The sequence below is a fragment of the Cervus canadensis genome, chromosome 33 (assembly GCF_019320065.1).
Source record: "Cervus canadensis isolate Bull #8, Minnesota chromosome 33, ASM1932006v1, whole genome shotgun sequence".
Taxonomy (NCBI): Eukaryota; Metazoa; Chordata; class Mammalia; order Artiodactyla; family Cervidae; genus Cervus; species Cervus canadensis.
This window is the reverse complement of record NC_057418.1, coordinates 1672257-1694054: the sequence shown is the minus strand read 5'-3', so window position 1 is coordinate 1694054 and position 21798 is coordinate 1672257. Positions and strand designations below refer to the sequence as shown.

The 21798-nt window shown below is 40.5% G+C and overlaps 1 protein-coding gene across 1 annotated transcript in view; it reads left to right on the top strand.

Moving 5' to 3' along the window:
• The window catches only part of LOC122433944 (cytochrome b5 reductase 4), a 118613-nt gene that overhangs the window by 11901 nt on the left and 84914 nt on the right, over positions 1–21798 (top strand). The window contains exon 3 of the mRNA XM_043457043.1: positions 17438–17538. Coding sequence (XP_043312978.1) covers positions 17438–17538 — 101 coding nt within the window. The remainder of the gene's footprint in view (positions 1–17437; positions 17539–21798) is intronic.

The following is a 21798-nucleotide window of genomic DNA, read 5'->3' as shown; positions in this document are numbered from 1 at the left end:
AGGATGTTGTCAAAGGCAACAAAGTAGGATGAATGTGAGACAGACAGATTACTGGTAATTTCTGGCACAGTCATCTAGGAAAGTAGAAGAAAGCACAGGGCTAAATGTAATTGTCTTTTTCTTCTTAATTGTTCTAATTTAAAATGTTAATGATACCTTCCTAAAGGAAATGTACGCCAGATCTAGCTTCGTAGGTCAGAGATAGTGTTTGGACACAAGTTTTAATCAAAGCTGTACCACAGAGAAGCACAGATCATGGCATAAATTTTTTTCCTCATTTTTAAAATATTCTTCATTTTCTAACAATTACACCATTTTTATGTCAGTTCAGATTTCAGCTTGATCGGCCCAAGAGAGACATAAAGTGTCTCTATAAGAAATATATACTTTAGTATGTAATATTTAATATCTGCAGTAGTGTAGTGTTAGTCACTCAGTCATGTCTGACTCTTTGCAACCCCGTGAACTATAGCCCACCAGGTGCCTCTCGGTCCATGGAATTCTCCAGGCAAGAATACTGGAGTGAGTAGCCATTCCCTTCTCCAGGATGTTGAATAACACACTCAGTCCTATCTGACTGTTACGGACATCATGGACTGTAGCACCCAAGGCTCCTCTGTCCATGGAATTTCTCAGGCGAGATTACTAGAGGAGGTTGCCATTTCCTCTTCCAGGGGATCTTCCTGACCCAGGGATCAAACCCACATCTCTTGTGTCTCGTGTATTGCAGGCGGATTCTTTACCCATTGAGCCATCAGGGAAGATTTCTACCCCCTTTATCTAGTAACTAACAGAAGATTCTTGGGATTGGCTCTGATTGGCACAGTTTTTATCATGTTCTGATTGCTAGAATAGTGGTTCTATTTAGGGGGAAACGGTATAAGTTAATCACTTAAACCTAGGTTACAAGTTCATCCTGTAGCTTAGAGAAGGGCCAGACTGAAGTGTCAGGGAGGATATGACTCCTTGAACAAAAAGTGATGCTGTTGCTGGAAGTGGAGTGCGTCCTGGAGTTAAGGCCACTACAAAAAGTAGAGTAGCTTGCCAAAGTCATAGCTGATGAAAATGGAGCCACTATTTTAACCTAGGCAACTTGATTCTAAGCTGTTATGCTTAAACTACATTGCACTGCTTCCTGTTTTATCATATTCAACTCTAGATTGGATCCTGGCTCAGCCTTTGTGCCGTAACCCACTTGTGAGTGCCATTTGTGAACTAATTCATTATGAAGTTACAGTGAAGTGCCTATTACTTGCAGCTCTTCTCTTGTGCTGAATAACATTACTAATTAAAAGTCATACAGGTTTTTCCATAAGATATTACTGAAAAAGCTGAACGAAGATTGAGACAATTTTTATTTTTAGAAATTTAGGGAAGTATAGCTTTTACTTTTTTGTGTGACTGTGTGTGTAGTTGTCACTCATAGAAAATAGAGGCTGTAAGTTTTACCTTCTCTTTCTGTGTGTTGGTTCACCATTTAAGCAATAGTTCCCTGGGATCTGCTGTGTGTCCCGAACTGTACCAGGCCCTGGGTTGTGACCTGGAAATTTAGAACAGAGGTGCCCCCTGCTGTTACGGAGTTTATAATCTAGTGCAGAACACGAAGTGTTAACCAAGACTGAGGAGTATTGTGAAAGCGAGGTCTGCTGCGCTAAGAGTGAAGACTGGAAGACTGAGCAGAGATCAAAGATAAGTGGGTGTGAACCACACAGAGGAAAGGGAACAATACTGTAGGTTCCGGAAAAAGCGTGTGCACAGGCTGGATGGTGTGACTGTGAGGGGGAAAAGGTGCCTATGTCCACATGTAACTGACTCAGCGTGCGGTACAGTAGGAACTAAAGCACCATTGCAAAGCAGCGATTCGCCAATAAAAATTAATTAAAATAAAATTTTTTTAAAAGCCCAAGTGCAACCCATAGGTATTCATTGTGAATACAAGGAACTTCAAGTTAGTGATACCTGTATTCTTTCTTCTCTCCCTTGTGCTAAAAAGTCAGACACTTTCTTTCTAAGGCTCACTCTTTTCTAAGGCTTGACCCTTTTTGTGCTCCTGTCAGTTCTCTTCAGCCTCCTCTGTGATCTTGGGCAGTTGTTTAACCATTGTTTAAACACAGTTCGTTCTCCTAACAGTTTCTTCCTTTCAGTCTTCTTCTCTTAGCCTGGTTCTCTTGGACTTGCTTCTTCCCCTGGGCTTCCTTCCTCAGCATTTGATATAGGACCTCTGTTAGAACATGTTAGGTTGGTGCAAATGTAATTATGGTTTCACACCATGAATTTTGGACTTCCCTGGTGGCTCAGATGGTAAAGAATCTACCTGCAATGTGGGAGACCTGGGTTCAATCCCTGGGTTGTTAAGATCCCCTGGAGAAAGGAATATCTACCCACTCCAGTATTCTGGCCTGGAGACTTCCATAGACAGAGGAGCCTGGCAGGCTACAGTCCATGGGGTTGCAGAGTCAGACACGATTGAGTGAGTTTCACTTCACCATGAATTTTCAGTCATTATAACTAAGCTCAACCACTTCTTTGTAATCAGAATAGGAACCATTACAGTTAACACATTTTTGCCAACAAGAAATAAGTTTGTTTATCCTGTAGCATAAAAATTTGTGGTTCAGGATTCCACGGACTTTTAGAAAGCATTTTCTACATCCTGCTGGTCATGGAAGCATCTTGCCTACAAAAAGTCATGATGTTTGAAGAAATGGTAGTCCGTTGGCGAGAGGTCAGGTGCATATGGCGGATGAGGCAAAACTTCATAGCCCAATTTGTTCAACTTTTATTTATTTATTTTTTTTATTATTTTTTTTAATTATTATTTTTTTTTCCAGTGGGTTTTGTCATACATTGATATGAATCAGCCATGGATTTACATGTAATTTGTTCAACTTTTAAAGCATTGGTAGTGTGACATGCGGTTGGGCATTGTCATTGAGAAGAATTGTGCCCTTTCTGTTGACCAATGCCGGCTTTGCAGTTTTCAGTGCATCTCATTGATTTGCTGAACATACTTCTCAGATGTAATGATTTTGCCAAGATTCAGAAAGCTGTAGTGGATCAACCCAGCAGCAGACCACCAAACAGTGACTATGACCTCTTCTTGGCTCAAGTTTGGCTTTGGGAAGTGCTTTGAAGTTTCTCAGTCCAGCTACTGAGCCAGTTGTTACCTGTTGATCCTTTAATGGACCGGAACCTGGTGGTCCGGAGTAGATGATGAGACAGTGAAAGAAGGAAAGGCTAATATTCTCTGGGTTACGCAGCCGGCCTTCCCACTCCAGGGAATCAGCCAGAAATAGAGAAAGAGAGAGAGAGAAAGAAAGAAAGACACGGGGACCCAAGCTCTGATGGAGCAAAGGTGTTTTAATCAACTTGGTGTGGGCATTATACTGTCTTACAAGGTAGTTATTCTCAGCAAAGATAAAGATTAAAATTCCAGACTTACAAAACATAAGGCTATCCATATTAGAGAGAGTTGTAAACAATCACTTTTACCGTATGGTTCATAAGAAGGAAGAGGGTACTTATCACCGTATTGAAAAACTAACGAAGGAGATGCCTGTATTCCTCAGCCCTGGGAGAGGCAGAAAGGCGTGCCTCTCCTCTTAATTCCTGAGGAATTAATAAGGAACAGAGGATTCATGACAGATCCAAAACAGCACACAGGAAACCTCCTGTTAAATGCTTCCTGACAGTTACCTTTTTGTTGCACATCACAATCTGATTGATAAATTATTGTTGCATTGAATAAGAGAAGACGGCACTTCCAAATGATGATTTTCTTGATTTGTGGTCAGCTCATGAAGCACCCACTTATCGAGCTTTTTTCCTTTCCAGTTTGCTTCAAATGCCAAACGACCATAGAATGGTCATTAGCAGTTCCTGGGCCGTATGTGTTGTTGATGTTGCAAGTTGTCTTCACTGCTTTATGACCCATTTTGAACTCCAATAAGAAAATCACTCAAATTTGCTTTTTGTCTAACATCATTTCTGTAGTCTAAAATAAATATAAATAGCAAGGAATGTCATTAGCAAAAAAACATAAAAGCAAGAAATGTGCATTAAAGTTATATATAACATAACTGTATTTATTTAGAATGTATTCCAATATCAAATGGCAAATTTCAACAATGCAAAAATTTCAGTTACTTTTGCACCCACCTAATATATTATCTTTTGGGGCACTTCATCTATTTCTGTCTTTTAATTTAAATTGAGTTTCAGGGTATTAATATGCTGTTTCTCTCCCTGCCCATAGCATCTAGTACAGGGCATGGCTCCTGGTTAGTGCTCAGTAAGTATCCTTTGAGTCATGTGTAGAACTTTTAAACCACCTTTGGTAGGGATATTTTAATGATTTCACAAAATAGTAACCAGTTGAGAGACTTGTATTTTTGCTATTTCCAGATGATTGGCTCTTGGAGTTAGGAAATATATCAGTTCCTTAATCAAAATATTTGTTATTTCTAGACAGTTTTCTGATATATACTCATGGTCAGTTATTCATTTTGGGGTCTCATAGAATGTAAGCTGCAGCCTGATGGAGCTCATATGTTATCTTTCCTTACACAGCTTCATATTTTCTTTTGCAGGCTTTGCACTCAGCAGGGGTTAAGTAAATATTGGAGGTTTCTTCAGGGACAGTTTTTGTCATTAATGTTTTCAGTTAAACCTTTTATTTTGAGAAAGTTTCAAACTTACAAAAAAAAAAAAAAAAACCCAGTTGTAAAGGTGATGCAGTGATCTCTAGAAATCCTTCACCTATCCTGACTCAACCATTGTTGACATGCTAATGTTGTTGTTGTTGTTATTGAGTAACTAAGTTGTGTTTGACTTTTTGTGACCCCATGGACTGTACCACGCCAGGCTTCCCCATCCCTCACTGTCTTCTGGAGTTTGCCCAAGTTCGTGTCCATTGAATCAGTGGTGCCATGCAACCATCTCATCCTCTGCTGCCCTCTTCTCCTTCTGCCTTCAGTCTTTCCCAGCACCAGAGGCTTTTCCAGTGAGTCAGCTCTTTGCATCAGGTGGGCAAAGTATTGGAGCTTCAGCTTCAGCAAAACTCCTTCCAGTGAGTATTTAAGGTTGATTTCCTTTAGGATTGACTAGTTGGATCTGCTTGCAGCCCAGGGAACTCTCAAGAGTCCTCTCCAGCACCATAGTTCAAAAGCATCAATTCTTGGGTGCTCTGCCTTCCTTACTGTCCAACTCTCACATCCATACATGACTACTGGGAAGACCTTAGCTTTGACTGTATGGACCTTTGTTGGCAAAGTGCTGTCTTTGCTTTTTAATACACTGTCTAGGCTTGTCATTGCTTTCCTTCCAAGAAGCAAGTGTCTTCTAATTTCATGGCTGCAGTCACCATCCACAGTGATTTTACAGCCCAAGAAGAGAAAATCTGTCACTGCTTCCACTTTTTCCTCTTCTATTTGAAGTGATGGGACCTTGAAGTGAAGGGATCCGATGCTGTGATCTTAGTGTTTTTAATATTGGGTTTTAAGCCAGCTTTTTCACTCTCCTCTTTTACCCTCATCAAGAGGCTCTTTACTTCCTCTTTGCTTTCTGCCATTAGAGTGGTATCATCTGTTGTTGACATGAAAGTGAAAGTGAAGTCGCTCAATCGTGTCCGACTCTTTGCGACCCCATGTACAGCCTACCAGGCTTCTCTGTCCATGGGATTTTCCAAGCAAGAATACTGGATTGGGTTGCCGTTTCCGTCTCCAGGAGATCTTCCCGACCTAGGGATTGAACCCGGGTCTCCCGCATTGTTGACATAGTCATCATTATATTTTAATGAATCCATTTTCTCTTCACGGTTAACTTATTCCTTATACCTTTTTGTCATCTTTGTTTTAGTCATTGCACTAAGGGTTTATGATACTCATTTTTAATGGATCACAGTCTACCTTCAAACAGTATTAAACCATTTTATGTACAGTATAAGAGTACACAGGCTATACTTCCATTTCTTTCTCTTGTGTCTTGTCTAATCCTTGTTATTTATTCTTCATACTCTATACATCCTACAATATATTACTATTTTTGCTTAGACTGTCACTTATCTTTTAATGAGATTAAGAAAATGAAAAAAGTTACCCATATTTTTACCATTTTCAGTGCTTTTTATTTCTTTGTATTGATCCAGACTTCCCTTAAAGACCTGACTTTCACATTTCTTGTAGTACAGGTTTTCTGGCAACAAATTCTCAGCTTTTCCTCATCTGTCAGTGTCATTGTTTTGCCTTCATTTTAGGGATGTGTTATCATTGGGTGTAAAATTCTAGGTTTAGCCATTTATCTTCCTCAGCCCTTTAAAAATATCACACCATCTTCTAGTTTGCATAGATGAGAACTCTGTTGTTGTTCTTAACTGTTTCCCTTTAGGACGTAAGGTTTCTTTCCTCTCTGACTGCCTTTAAAATTTTACTTTGTTTTTCAGCAGTTTGACTATTATATGATGTAATTTTCCTTTTATATTTTCTACTTCAGTCAATCAATCAATGAAGTCACTCAGTCATGTCAGATTCTTTGCAACCCGATGGACTGTAGCCCACCAGGCTCCTCCATCCTTGGGATTTTTCCAGGCAAGAGTACTGGAGTGGGTTGCCATTTCCTTCTCCAGGGGATCTTCCTGACCCAGGGATCGAGCCCTGGTCTCCCGCATTGCAGGCAGACATTTTACCATCTGAGCCACCAGGGAACTACTTGGAGTTTTCTAAATTAATTTTGGGAAGTTTGGGGCCATTATGTCTTCAAGTACTTCTTCTACTCATTACTTCTTTTGGAATTCCAGTTGCAAATATGTTAGTCTGTATTGTCCCACAGCTCTAAAAGGCACCATTCTGTTTTTTCACTCATTTTTTCTTTGTGTTTCCATTTAATCATTACTGTTGACTTTTCTTCCAGTTTACTTATTCTTTCCAGTTTACTTATTCTTTCTTCTACTGTATCCAGTCTGCTGATTCACCCTTCAGAGGAATTCATCTTTCATCTCTGTGCTGAACATTTATTAAGTGTCAACCTTATTTTCTACTAGATCTTCTAATATATTAAAATTTATTTCAGTGTCTCTATCTGATAAGTTCCAATATGTGCACCATCTCTAAGTGTGAGTCTGTTGCTATTTTTCTCTCTTGACAGTGGTTTTTATCATTTTGAAAGATGTTTCTTGTGATTTTTTGAGTGTTACACGTTGATTATAGATGAAGCGTAGAACCTTAGATATTTACACTCAGAACTCATACCCCGCTCCTGGTAATTAGGATGAGTCAGTCTAGTTTGCTGAGCGAGGTCTGGGGTGGTGGTTATCGTTACACTGGTGTACCACTGACCTCAGGTTCCTCTCGCAGTGGGTCAGTGCCGCTTGTTTTTGCCGTGAAGCCGTCAGCGTTGGAGGGTTTTGTGGTTGCTCCTGTCTGTGCCACCCTTCACTGGCAGCTTGCCCTGTGTGCTTGTGTAGGGTCTCTCACCATATTCCTGCCCCCTCCCAGGGGCAGACTGCTCGCTCTTGTTGTTTGAGGTAAGGTTTAGGTGCTGGAAGGAGTTTTGCAGCTTTCCTGTTTGAACCTCAGTCTTAGGCCAGTTCTGTTACCTGAGCCCCAAGGGCAGAGCTTTCTCAGTGATTCTGTCACTTCCCCACTGCCTCTGACTCAGAGCAGGGTTTAGAATGCAGGCAGATTCTTGTCTGTGATGGCTGAGCTTTGCTTTTACCAGTAGGGGAGGAGGAGGGGAGCAGGGCGGAGGGTGTGGGGGGTGAGCAGTTTCCCCGCCTGTCTTCCAGTGCTAGGAGACATCTGGTTCATACCAGCGTAGAATCTGGCCCGAGTGGGCTCTCTGCCCCTCCTCCAGTGTTTGGCTTGCCTCTGCCTCACTCTGGTAAAGGAGGACGTGTGTTTCCTGCTTTTCCCAGCAGCAGCTAACCTGTGCCAGCTGTCCCTGCAGGGCCTGCATATGGGAGGCTGTCCTATCCCTACCCAGCAGCAGACTGCTTTTGCTACCTGTCAGGGTTGATCTGTGACAAGGATGGATTTCTTGCTCCTTCCCCAGGAGTTATCATCACCTAGTGCTCCTGCAGGCCTGAAATGTGGATGAACTTGTCTTGGTTCCCCTGCTCTAGCCTCAAGTCTTGGAGCAGGTACTGCGCACCTGGGCCACCCATGGGCCTTTCTCAAATCTGCCCTGTTCACACTGTTTTTCGTGATCATCTCAGGAGGTACAGGACCATGAAAGAAGAATTGAGTGGGTGCAGAATCCCCTTGTGCCTGGGCCTCTTGGAGTTCTAAATTGGCATATTTGGCCCTAGAAGAGTTTGTTAAAATTTCAGTTGTTTACAGCAACATTTCTTTCTTTCTTTCTTTCTTTTTTTTTTTCCTATTTTGATTATGCGGCATAGCATGTGGGACCTTAGTTTCCCAACCAGGGATCGAACCAACACCCACTGCAGTGGAAACGCAGTGTCTTAACCACTGGACCACCAGGGAAGTCCCAGCAACATCTCTCTTTGCTGTGCTCTGTCAAAGGTGATGAGAAGTGGTTCGTGTGTCCCATTTCCTCAAGAGGGCTTGTCATCCTGTGAAATTTAGAGTTCTAACCACTGTACCACCAGAGAAGTCCACATCATGACATCTTAATTAATCTTTGCAGCTTGCTTGTTTTGGAAAATAGGAAATAACTCAAAGCATAAGGACATAGTTGGCCTTTTTTTTTCAATATCGGGGAAGTTCAGTGCTGGGGTAACTGTCCTTGGTAGCCCTAAGGCACAGACAGAGGGAGATTATCACATGGAATAGGAAAGAGGGGGTTGGAAAACTGATCCTTTAGAGATAGGATGCCTTGCTTAATACTGTTGTATGTTGTAAATCCCGTTTAAGAGTAGTAAAGGTAACTGTTATTAATAAGGTTTGGTCATTATTCTTTCTAGAAAAAGTTTGTGGATTTTTTCCCCAAAATACTCAAGAGTATAACTGACTGCTCAGACTGATGGTTAATTTTTAATGCTTACAGGTCAGTTTCCTTTTACTTAAATGTCAGGACTATTTTTCCTAGTACTAATAATGTCACATAAGATGACCTTTGATAATTATGCCAGTAGACCTTCTGAAGTGCTAGAGACCTTTATTACATTCCATTTCAGTTTTCCTGGGCAAACTAAGGCATCCAGACCAGATTGTTTTAGCCCTTTTGTTAATTGGGCTGGCCATCACTGAAGTTGTTTGGTGCAGTTTGAATTTCTAAGTTATATTCAGGACAGTTGCTACCTGGTTCTCATTTCTCTGAGGTAGTGCTGGTATTTCTAGTCTCCGCCCGCCCCCCCCCCACCCCCGCCTTAAAAATTGTGCAGCAGAGCTTGACAGTGAGTACTTGACACTAATTTTTTTTACAGAATGTGAGTTTATTTATGTGTTTTGGCTCTGCTGGGTTTTTGCCGTGGCACGTAGGCTTCTCTAGTTGAAGTGCACAGGCTTAATTGCCCTGCGGTACTTGGGATCTTAGTTCCCCAACCAGGGATTGAACCCAAAATCTCCTGCATTGAAAGGTGGGTTCTTAACCACTGGACCATCAGGGAAGTCCCAATATACTAATTTTAATTTTAGAGGCTTTGGTCAAATGATCTGCCCCTTTTGGTGGCAGTGATGGCCCAGAAAGCTGAATGGAAGTTCCATGAGTACAGGCAGAACCTTTTTTTATGAACTGACTGGGGGCAGTGGCAGGAAGGGCTTCCCTGGTGGCTTAGATGGTAAAGAATCCACCCGCAATGTGGGAGACCTGGGTTCGATCCCTGGGTTGGGAAGATCCCCTGGAGGAGAGCATGGCAACCCACTCCAGTATTCTTGCCTGAAGAATCCCCTTGGACAGAGGAGCCTGGGGGGCTACAGTCCACGGGGTTTGCAAAGAGTCCGACACGACTGAGCGGCTAAGCCCAGTGGCGGGGATCCCCAGCCTCCTTTGAGTCTTTTCTTTTAGGCTACAGTCTTCCAATCATCTGCAAATGTTCTGCTGTGATGGGTGGTAGGAGGTGGATCTTGATAACATTTGACACATGAACTTTTACTTCTTGTTTGTAGTTCAGGCCTCTCCTCCACTAACTGTGCTGTTTTCCTGAGGGTGCTGTCTCTCATTGCCCTAGGGAGTAAGCCTACACTTCTTGTGGATTTAGATAGGGAGGGGCTTGTTGGTTGTATGGGATGCAAAGAGGATTTAAGCATCATACTGCTTGTTATATTGAATTGTAGACTGTCCTGCACTCTCACTTTCAGAACTGGGGTTTCTGATTACTGCACCTTTTGGGGGTTCTGTTGCACATACTGGCTCCCCTCCAATTTACACATCGACTTTATCTCACCTTTCTTTACTCTGCTAAGTATATTGTTGCTTATCATTTGCTTGTCAGTCTTCCAAAATTTTATTGTTGTCTTCTCCTCTTCAAATTTCTGTGCCTCTGTGGTTTTATTACTTATTTATTCTTTGTAATCATTAGAAAGATTTGAGGAGTGTGAGAGGCAAACGAGTGCTTTTAATCCAAAGTCCTAAAATACTCTATTATCCAAAACCTTGCAAGCCTATATTCTATTTATTGTACTTAAATACCAAGGCCCCAAAATGATTTACTTTTAATCATTATAAAATCCATTTATCTTTCATTACTTTCTTTTCCATTTGTCTCAATTGAAAGTAGCAAGTTAATTGTTAATTGCCTAGTTTTCTAAAATAATGTGCAGAGTTCTCCTTTTGGTTATAGCTGATTAGCTGCTTTTGGGCTAATAGTCCTGCAAATACCAACAATAAACTCAGGACAACATATTAAAAAAAAAAAAAGCTATCGAAAAACACTGGTGAGCAACCAAAAGCAGACAGAAACTGGAGGGTAAGGTTCATCTGTACTTGTAGGAAGGAACTATCACTGGGTGAATTGCCATTTCTTATGGCATTTAACTTGAGGTCATGCCCAGTTTGGTACTGTGAAGGGTAACTAAAATTTAGATGTAGACCCCCAGTCTTGCCTTGGAGAGTTTGGAGTTTGACTCCAGTCAAGTTAAATGCCTGCTGAAATAGTCAATAACCTTTGGAGGAACGTGACAGAATCCAGAATTTGGCTGGCTTAAAGAACTAGATGACACAATTTGGAGCATTTGTACTAACTGAAAAATGAGGAAGAAAATCCAGAAAAAGTGATCCAGAGAGGAGTATAAGCTGTCTAAATCTTGCTTATGGACAAACTCTGGGCAGGATTGAACAGAGGTTTTAGTTTTCATTCCCTCACAGGGGAAACAAGAGTTTGGAGTTTGACTCCAGTCAAGTTAAATGCCTACTAAAATAGACAATAATCTTTGTAGGAATGTGATAGAATCCAGATTTTCTACAATATATTATTTACAATGACCAGAATATAATCCAGAGTTTCTAGACATGCTCAAGGGAAAAGACAGCTCTTTGAGATTGACCTGAGGTGACCCATATGTTGAATTTAGTTCACAAGGATTTTAAAGCACCTATTATGGCAATGCTCAAGGAAGTAGAGAAACATAGATTATATAATGAATGAACAAATATGAAATCTCAGAAAGTCTCATCATTTTTCATAATGAACAAATAGACTATAAAAAATGGGAATGTAGACCTGAGAAGTGCTATATACGAAATAAAACATTTTACCAGATAGGCTTAATAGCAGGTTGGAGCTAACAAAAGGAAGCTTAGTGAACTTGCAGATAGATTAATAGGTATTATTCAGTCTGTAGAACAGAGAGGAAAATGACCCAAAGTAAAATGAATGGAGGCTCGGGGACCTCTGAGATAAAATCAAAATGTCTAATATATGTTTATTGGCAGTTCCAGAAGGAGAGGAATGGGAGAATGGTACAGAAAAGTATTTGGAGAAATTTTGGCCAAAATTGGTGAAAGGCCTAAAATTATCAATTCAAAGAAAGAAAGTGAAAATTGCTTAGTCGTGCCCAACTGATTTCGACCCCATAGACTGTACAGTCCATGGAATTCTCCACGTCAGAATACTGGAGTGAGTTGCCTTTCCCTTCTCCAGGGGAATCTTCCCAACCCAGGAGTTGAACCCAGATCTGCCACATTGCACACGGATTTTTGACCAGCTGAGCCACCAGGGAAGAGAAGCTTAGCAAATCCACACATGATCAATACAAAAAAAAAAAAAAATCAAATACGGGCACATTATATTCAGACTGCTGAAAGCCAAAGATAAAGAGAAAATCTTGAAAATAACCAGAAGTAAAACAGCTGGGCCCTATAAAAACGACTGCTGAAGATAAAAAAAAATAACACTATCAACTCTAAATTCTGTATCATTAAAGCTACTTTAAAGATATAGATGAAATAAAGATGAGCTTTTTTGGATAAACGAAAACTAAGAATTTAGTATCAGCAGACCTATGCTACAGGAGCTCTAAAGGAAATTCATCAGGTTAAAGGGTAATGATACCAGATGGAAACTCAGATCTTTAGGAGATAGTAACTGTGTGAGGATACAAGGATTAGTCTTTTTTCCCCTTATCTTTCAAAATATACGTGACTTTTTCAAGCAAAAACTGTAACACTCTGTTGTAGAGCTCCTTAAAGTGGCAGGAATGGAGTGTGGTAAATGGTTCTTATATTACATGTGAAGGGGTTACAACATTAACTCAAGTAAACTAGTTAAGGATATATATTGTAAGTAATGCCTACAACAGTCTCTTAAAATATAGTGCAAAGAGGTATATTAAAAACCCATAGATAAAATAAAATGAAATTCTAAAAAAAGTTTTGGTTAGCCCAAAAGAAGTCATTGAAAGAGGAATAGAGACACAATCAGAAAACTTGGAGGGAAAAAAAAAAAAAAGAAAACTTGGGTCTGGAGAGGGCGGCTAATAAGATGGTAGCTCTAAATTCAGTCACATCAGTAATTAAGTGTAAATGTAAATTCTTATTGAAAGATATAGATTTTCTGTGTGATTATGTGTATTAAGACCCAACTACATAATGAGAGAGATGCTTCGAATATAAAAGACAAGAGTTGAAAGTAAATGTGTAGGAGAAACTCTACTATGTAAAAAGTAAATATATGGAATTCCATGAAGGTTCAGTGGTTAGGACTTGGTGCTGTCATTCCCTGGGCCCGGGTTTGACCCCTAGTCATGGAATTCTGATCCTTAAAGCCATGTGGTATGGCCAAAAAAAGACCAGTAACTGTAATAAGATGGGCTATACTGATATCAGATGAAGACTGTTACCAAAGAACATTACTAGAGATAAAAGTATTTTGTAGTGTTGAAAGGATCATTAGGAACTCTGTTTATAACCAATAACAGATTCAAAATATATGTCGCAAACATTAATAGAATCAAAAGAAAAATTCAAATTCACAGTCATTGTTGGGTATATTAAACATCTTCTCTCAGCAATTGTTAGAACTAAATAAACATCATATATGGTTTCATTTCATTTCCTAGATAAGCATATCAAAATAGTTTCGTCATTTTATCTCTAAAATAAAATAATGAAAGTAATGTGCAATTTCTTTACTGAACACTAGATGGCAGAGTAGTCACAATACTTGCAAAAATGGATCTGTGCATTGAATACAGTGAAATATGCCATATTTTACTATGTGAACACACCTTTTTTCCTTCATTTATTTTAGAGCCAACAAAATGAACGGTGGTGATTAGTATAATACATAGGTATACCACAGTATAGTATCATAATACTTTGTACATGTTTGATAAACATTAAATAAATTTTTGTTGGATGAATGTAACGTGGGGCTTTGGAGTTACATTTGTTTTTTAATTTTAAAACAAAAATTATTTTAAAATCTAATTATAAAAATACCACTTTTCCTCAGTAGCGGTAGTTCTCAGACTTCTTGGTTTTAAGATCCGTTTACTCCTTTAAAAATTATTGAGGACCCCAAAGAACTTTTGTTTATGACATTCATATCTATTGATGTTTACCCTTCAGAAATTAAAATTGAGAAATTGAAAGAATTTTTAAAATTGGTAAAAATATAAATTTACTGTATATTATCATAAATAGTAATATTTTCATGAAAAATATGTTTTCTAAAACAAAACATAGTGAATAAGTGGCATTGTTTCACACGTTGGCAGATATCTTTAATGTATGGCTTTGCAGATGACAACTATATTCTGATGTCCCCTTCTGTTTTTAATCTTATACACTTGTGAAAGAATGAGACTTTTAGAAAGGCAGGCAGCATCTTAATATCACTGTGAAAAAGTTTTGATCTTGGACCACTGAAAGAGTCTTGAGCTGTGGGGGAGCCCCTCAACCATACTTTGAAACTCCCTGACTTATAAAATAGAACAAAGAAAAAATGAAACTTTATTAGTTACAGTGTGTGGCCTGAGCCATGGAGATACAGTTGGCTCCTTATTGGTGGGCTCAGTCGTTCAGTCGCTCAGTCGTGTCCGACTCTTTGCGACCCCATGGATCACAGCACACCAGGCCTCCCTGTCTATCACCAACTCCCGGAGTTTACTCAAACTCATGTCCATTGAGTTGGTGATGCCATCCAGCCATCTCATCCTCTGTCTTCCCCTTCTCCTCCTGCCCCCAATCCCTCCCAGCATCAAGGTCTTTTCCAGTGAGTCAACTCTTCGCATGAGGTGGCCAAAGTATTGGAGCTTCAGCGGTCCATGGGATTTTTCAGGCAAGAATACAGGAGTGGGTTGCCATTTACTCCTCCAGGGGATTTTCCTGACCCGGGAATTGAACCCAAGTCTCTTGCACTGCCTGCAGTGGCAGGCAGATCCTTTACTGCTGAGCCACTTGGGAAGTCCATGGTGCAAATAGAATACAGTAAAGCATGAAGGAAAAGCATAAAGCTAGGTTCTTTGTGGCTGTTTTCTTCTGCCACAGTCAGGGGTCCAAGTTTTAGTTGGTAGGAAATGCTTTTGAGAAAAAAAAAAAATGGAAAGCGATAAGAGGGAAGAAGAAAAAGAGGGAAGAGAGAGTCTCTGAACCAGAGGAGATGCACCTGTCACATTTTGGGACAGGTTTGAAAGTCTCATAATTAGCAAATCACTAACACTGCCAGATGTGGTTGGATCTAACATTTCTTGGGCTTTAATTCCACACAGTGAGAGATTTTATAAGCATTCCTAGTTTTGTCCATTTGAAGGGGATGAGAAGTTCTTCAGGTCTGGAGTCCATCAAAAAGGAGGGTAGGTTATGAGAGGATGAGGGTCGATCTGAAGCACTGTGAGGCAGTCGAGAATACATGTGGGAGGACGCAGGGCCCCCTGTGCGGTCGGGGCAGCTGTTAAACTGCCTGGTCATCTCTCTGCTGTCGCTGAAACACGTGGAGTTCCATCAGAAGGTTAGATGACTGTGTGTTATAGATTTCATGTTCCTGAGAAACACTAGAACTCTGAATGTTTGGAATGCATTCTCTGTCTTTAAAAACCTATTGGGAATAACTCTTATTCTAATCATTACTTCAGACATTTGTGGTCCGTGGGACTTTGGAGCATTAAGCAGTAGCAAAAATTCCTTCTGAATTGGCTGGGAAAGGTTTATGAGGAAGGAGAGAGGAGGGTGCTCCACCATTTTTTCCCCCCCATTTTCCTGACTTATTTGGAGGACTGCTGAAAGAGAGATTTTGTGAATTTACCTCTTTTTGTTGCCTAAATTGCCTTTAAGTAATTTTTAAAGCAATTCAGACTGGCTGGTTATTTTCCAAAATTAAATTGGTGGGGAAACTGCAGGTACCTTTCTTGGGTTTGAAATTTAACTACTTTCCTTCCAAGGTGATTATGTAGGATGAACATCTTAAATTATCTGAGTTTATTTAAATTCATGGAAGTCATTACATAAAGAAGGATTAGCCCTGGAAATAAGAAAGCCAGTTGTTCTCCTTACACTCTTGAGGTGTCTTGAAAGGCTAGATTTGTCTACTATCTAGTTTTCAAATAAAGGATTAAAAGAAGTTCACTTCCTTGGGAAGACTATTCAGTGAGCTCTTCTCCTCTATTTGTTGCTTCCTATTCTTCCTTCTTCTTAAAAGATAAAAATGTAACCAGAAGGTGCACCCCTTTCAGGGTCCACGAGTGGACTCTTGTCTAACACTTGGGAATGAATTGTCCAAGGAGACACATGTACTGACAAAGCAAAAGACGCTACTGGAAAGGGGAGCCTGGGTGGGAGAGCAGCAGGGTGAGAGGACCCAGGAGAACCGCTCTGCCGTGTGGCTCGCAGGCTCAGGGTTTATGATAATAAGGTTGGTTTTCCAGGTTGTCTCTGGCCAATCACCTCACTTGTGCCTGTGATCGCATCTCCCAGTCAAGATGGTTTCCAGTGCAAGGGTTCCTGGAAGGTTGGCAGGACATATTATGGGTGGGTGTCTCCTTACCCCTTATGCCCTCTCCTGAATTCTTCCAGCTGGCAGTAACTTGTCAGTTCTGGGTTCCATGTGAGATAACACTCAAGCGGTTATTATCCTGCCTGGCCATGGCTGGAATGTTTCTGTCAGTGGTTCCCTAACAAAAATATAGTTAAATATATGAACAGATGAAATAAATATTTGGGGAAGATGAAAGAATTCTTAAGATCTAAACAGTAATCTTGGTTCCTTAAACAAGTGCTTTCACAGAGTGCCTCAGGGGCCCAGTCCCCATCTCTCGTCCTTGACTGAGATGATCGATTTATGGATGGCAGCTCCATTCTTTTCCATCAGATTCTGCTGCCAGGGCAGCAGAGGATGCTGTGATAAAATGAGAGAGAGGTGGGGGGAGAGGGATGGGAGGAGAGAGAACTTCTAAAGCATTAAATTCAGTGTTTCATGATTTTTTTGTATGTTGGGAGGCAGTTCTCTTATAGGTCTTTTGCACATCTGCACATCTTGCAAGCCGAGGCATGGACTCTTGTCTTGTTCTAGCTACCTTTTCAGAAGTGTTTGCGTGGTGGTCATCCTTCAGTGGTACAGCTAGTGTCTCCTTCTAGAGCAAAGGAGAGATTTGTTTACTGTTCAGTATAAACAGAGATCATGTCTCCCTCCAGAACAAAGGGCAGGTGTATTTACTGCCCCTTATAAGAGGTTCGGGGCTTCCTGTGCTCAAGGTTCCTCTTCCATCATGCAACACATGAGTGTACAGCTGCTAGCTGGCCCTCTTCACATAGCTCTGTGGGAACTGGGGCTCGGGAAACTTAGGTAGACGCTGAAATTTCTAGTTGCCGCTGCTGGTGTAAGTACTCGGCTCTCCTTTGTCTCTAACCTGGGGTCTTGTTTCTTCTGTCAGGACCCGTGAAACCAGCAGCCTGACTTGTTAGCTTGCAAGTGTGGTGAAGTCTCAGAGCGTTTATATCCTTAGTACTTCTACGTGGGATGTATTTGGGAAATTTATAGAAATATCTACTTTGTACAGTTTGTAAGAAGTTCATTTAGGGTATTATTTCTCCTTATTTGATGTAGGCTTTGTTTATAATGTCAGCCCGTACATGGAGTATCATCCTGGTGGAGAAGATGAACTTATGAGAGCAGCAGGATCAGATGGTACTGACCTTTTTGATCAGGTAAGGTGCTGAAAGTAATCTTTCTATCCCAGTGGGACCACACTCAGGTTCAGTAGTGTGGCAGTGGTAGGGAGAAAGAAAACAGTGGCATAAATTTCAGATGTGTCGGCTTTAATTTTAAGTGTGGAAAGATGCTCATAAATAGCAGCTGCTCATTTAATTTGCCTTTGAATTATTTTACTAACATTTTAGAGTTTCTCTCAGATCTGTATCTGAGAGTCTACACGTAAGTGTTCGCTGCCTTCTCTGTTGGCAACTGTTCACTCAGTTTTTATCAGTTTTGATCATTGATTGACTAATAGGGTCAGTAACTGTTAGAGGAGACAGTCACTTAGCTTCTTGGCTCTTAGTCTTTTCTTGTTTGGGGATTGTTACATGATCAGCCTGTTTTGCTCTGCTCAATCTGTATGTTATGTAGAAAGATCATTAATGAATAGGAAACATATTTTTCCTATAGTGATAGCAGAGGGTCTGTATATATCAAAAGATATTTAAATGAGTCACTTTTCCCCCTTATATTTATTTAAAAGAGTGATTATTTCTTATACTATTTAAAAATTATGTAGTATGTGATAACTACTATCAATTGGCTGAATTGTTATTTTGAAACAACTATCTTGATAGGAATAGAAATTTGCCTTCGTCTTAACAAATGCTTTATTTTGTATTTTAGTGATGATTAATAACCACATTGTTAGTAAATAAATAAAGTTCACGTAGTACTGGCCTTTACCAGTTGAGATACCTGCACCAGTTGAGTTATTTTTAGAGTTGCCTTCTGAACAAATTAAATTTAATTTCTGTTCCTCTTATCTTCTTATCCATTTGGAGATTTATTTTTTCACCAGGCTACCAGAAATACAGTTTGTTTTGTATTTTAATGTACTTACACGCACCTGCTTAAATAGCTGAATATCATTTGCTATTAATGTTTTGACTGATTTAGAGAAAAGTCATTTTTGCTCATCAGTGATATTAGGATTCTCCTTGGAAGGCTCTTATTGCTAATTTAAGGTAAATTCCCATTGTAATTTGGTATTGGTTGTCTGCTAGCAATGCAAGTGAAATAGAAAAGTTTGGGAACATTTGCCAGAAAGATGTATCTACCAGATTTTCATCTCTCCTGTGTGTCAACTGGAAAAAAAAAAAAGAACAATGTGAGAATTGTGATTGAGTTTTATTGGTGGCGAAATGAAAACTGTAGCCTGGGGGACAGCATTTCAGAGAGCTCTGAGAAACCGCTCCAGTGGGGTTAGGGGAGAGGTCGTATGATTTAGTGAAGTGGGGTACATGCATTCAGGCTCATATTTTGGCAGAGGCTTGCTGCTAGTCACAAAGAGCAGATGTCACTCTTAGTGATTTCAGTGCTTTTGTAAGTGTGAGAAGATGTAAGAATCTGGGCTCATAAAATCTTCTCTTGAAAATGTCTAACTCTCTGAAGGCCTTTTTTGCCAGTTTTTACCAGAACACAGAGTGTCTCATTCTTGATCTGTGCCCTGAATTTGTTTCAGGGTATGTTGAAGGTCAGTGGCTGCAGGGGCTAGTGACCTCATCTTTGTAGAGGCAGATGGCAAGACACAATTTTTAGTTGGCTCCTGTAACCTCTTGATGCTGAATGTATTCTTCCATAGATGAATTTCCAGTTAACATCTAGTCCTGTTTATATTCTTAGTGTCATGTGATTGTAAGGACCTTATTTAAGCTTGTTTGGGGGAAGTCATAAGAAATGCTATACTGTTGAATTCTTCAGCAGTTTCTACAATCCTTTTGTTGACGGGAAAAAAAAAAAAGCACAACCTGAAAGTTGAGAATTTTGTTTTATTCCGGGCGTTACTGAGAACTATAGTCCAGAAGCAGCCTGTCAGATAACTTTGAAAAGCTGTTCCTAAAGAGGTAAGGGAGAAACCAGGATTTATAGGAATTTTTGCTGGAAAAATAAACATCAATAGAATATCAAAAGATTGTTACTAATCACAAAAAGAAAACCTCTCAAGTTAATGATTTTAGTGTTTTTCTATTTATAGGAAGATCAATTACTCCCTTGATGTCCCCTAACTCCCTAGAGCCAGTATCCTCTTTTTCTCCGTCCTGAATTCCCCTGGGTGGGTGGTGATGGTTTAGTCACTAAGTCATGTCTGACTGTCTTGATACTCCTATGGACTGTAGCCCACCAGGCTCCTCTGTGCATGGGATTCCCCAGGCAATACTGGACTGGGCTGCCGTCTCCTTTTCCAGGGGATCTTCCCAACCCAGGTCTCCTGTATTTCACATGGATTCTTTACCAGCCGAGCCACCAGAGGAGCCTGAATTCCACTTACGGCACCCCATAGCAGGCAGCTGCCATGGTTGATCGCTTTATGGCTACAAGATCCTTGTTTATTAAAATGGCAGGCTGCATTCTTTGTCCACACCAGTAACCAGATTGCTGCGTTCCCCTTGGCTTTAATAAGACCGTTGATGTTTGTTTATGACTTCTCCTCACCACAAAAAGAAACTTTATATTCTACAAACGGTAGTGGAACTTCTTGTTTCTTTAATATCTAGTATTTGAGTTGTACAAAGAATGTTAAGTGATCTCTTTGCTGTCAGACTTCTGTCTAGTTGTTTTCTCACTTCTGATTGCTTGTTTAGTATCTCCAGTTGTCGGATGGACAGTGTGATAACCTGCTGACATTGGAGCTCAGTGCACCCTCAGATAACATCAGCTCATAGTCTTCTTCCCTTTTTTCCCTCCTCTGTTTCCTGTTTCTTGAAATGAGAACTTGAAACCACTTGGGTAATCTTTGCCTTCTCTCATTGTGTTACCGAATCGGTCGCCTGGACTTGTGTCCAAGTCTTAGCCTAGGCCGAGACCCCTTGTCTCAACCAGGGGGTTTCTTTTTTTTGATCAGATTCGTACAACCAATGACAAAACCAGTGTTGAGACTGGAACAGCACAAGCTTTATTCAGTGGTCAAAGGTTGGAGAAGCAAGAACTAGTTCGCAGATCAATTTCTCAACTCTGCTCAGACTGAGACACCATATATATAGAAGATTGAGGTAAAATGGAGGGAATTTGGTAAAGAGCGGGAGGAATATTAATGACTTTTCTGAAACAGGGGTGTGGTTTGGACCCAGAGCTGAGGCAGCACTCCTTTTCCGTCCTTTTTGGGGTTCTTCTGGTTGTTGTCATGACAACTGTCAACTGTTGTGGTGCTGGGGGATGTGTCCCTTAGCATGCTAATGTGTTACGATGGACGTATAAAGAGGGCTCAGTCCACTGGAATTCAGCAGGTCTTCTGCCATCTGGGCCTAGTTGGTTCTAACTGATTCTTTAGAAAGTCCTTTAGGAGCAGCTTTGTTCTTTTCTAATTGGGCCAGAAACTCAGATAAGGGTAGTTAGTTTCCACATGAGGGAGGGGCAGGGTTATGATTCTGGGGCAACACTCTTGGTAACAAATGTGCCCCAGTATCCAATTGCTGGTGAAATTCTGTGGTTCTGTCTTTAAATATTGCACCTTTTCTCTCTCCCCACTGCCGCTAGTGAGGTCATCACCACCCTCTCTCACCCTAGTATTTTACTACTGCCCTGATACCTTTGCCTTTCAGCACCGTTTACAGAACATTACATCTGAAATAGTATTCTGAGAGACAGTCGTCTTAGAACCTTGCTCTGCAGCTCTCAAAGGCTCACCGTTGGCAGTTGTCGACTAAAAAATAGTCACAACCTGAAAACTGAGAGTTCTTAGGACTTCAGTCCCAGAGGCAACATCTCAAGTAGCTCTCAGAAACTGCTCCAAGGAGGCGGGGAAGGAATCAGATTTTATAAAAGTGTGCAGCAAAGGGGTCAGATAGTCTGAACATGAAAGATTATTGTTAATTAAGGAAAGCCAGGTATCTCAAACTAAGGAATTTAGTGCTCTTCAATACATGGGACAGTGACAGGCTTTATTTTCTTAGACTCTAAAATCACTGCAGATGGTGACTGCAGACACAAAATTAAAAGACACTTGTTCCTTGGAAGACAAGCGATGATGAACCTAGATAGCATATTAAAAAGCAGAGACATTACTTTGCCAACAAAGGTCCATATAGTCAAAGCTATGGTTTTTCCAGTGGTCATGTATGGATGTGAGAGTTGTACCATAAAGAAGGCTGAATGCCAAAGAGTTGATGCTTTTGAACTGTGGTGTTGGAGAAGACTCTTGAGAGTCCCTTGGACTGCAAGGAGATCAAACCAATCAATCCTGAATATTCATTGGAAGGACTGATGCCGAGGCT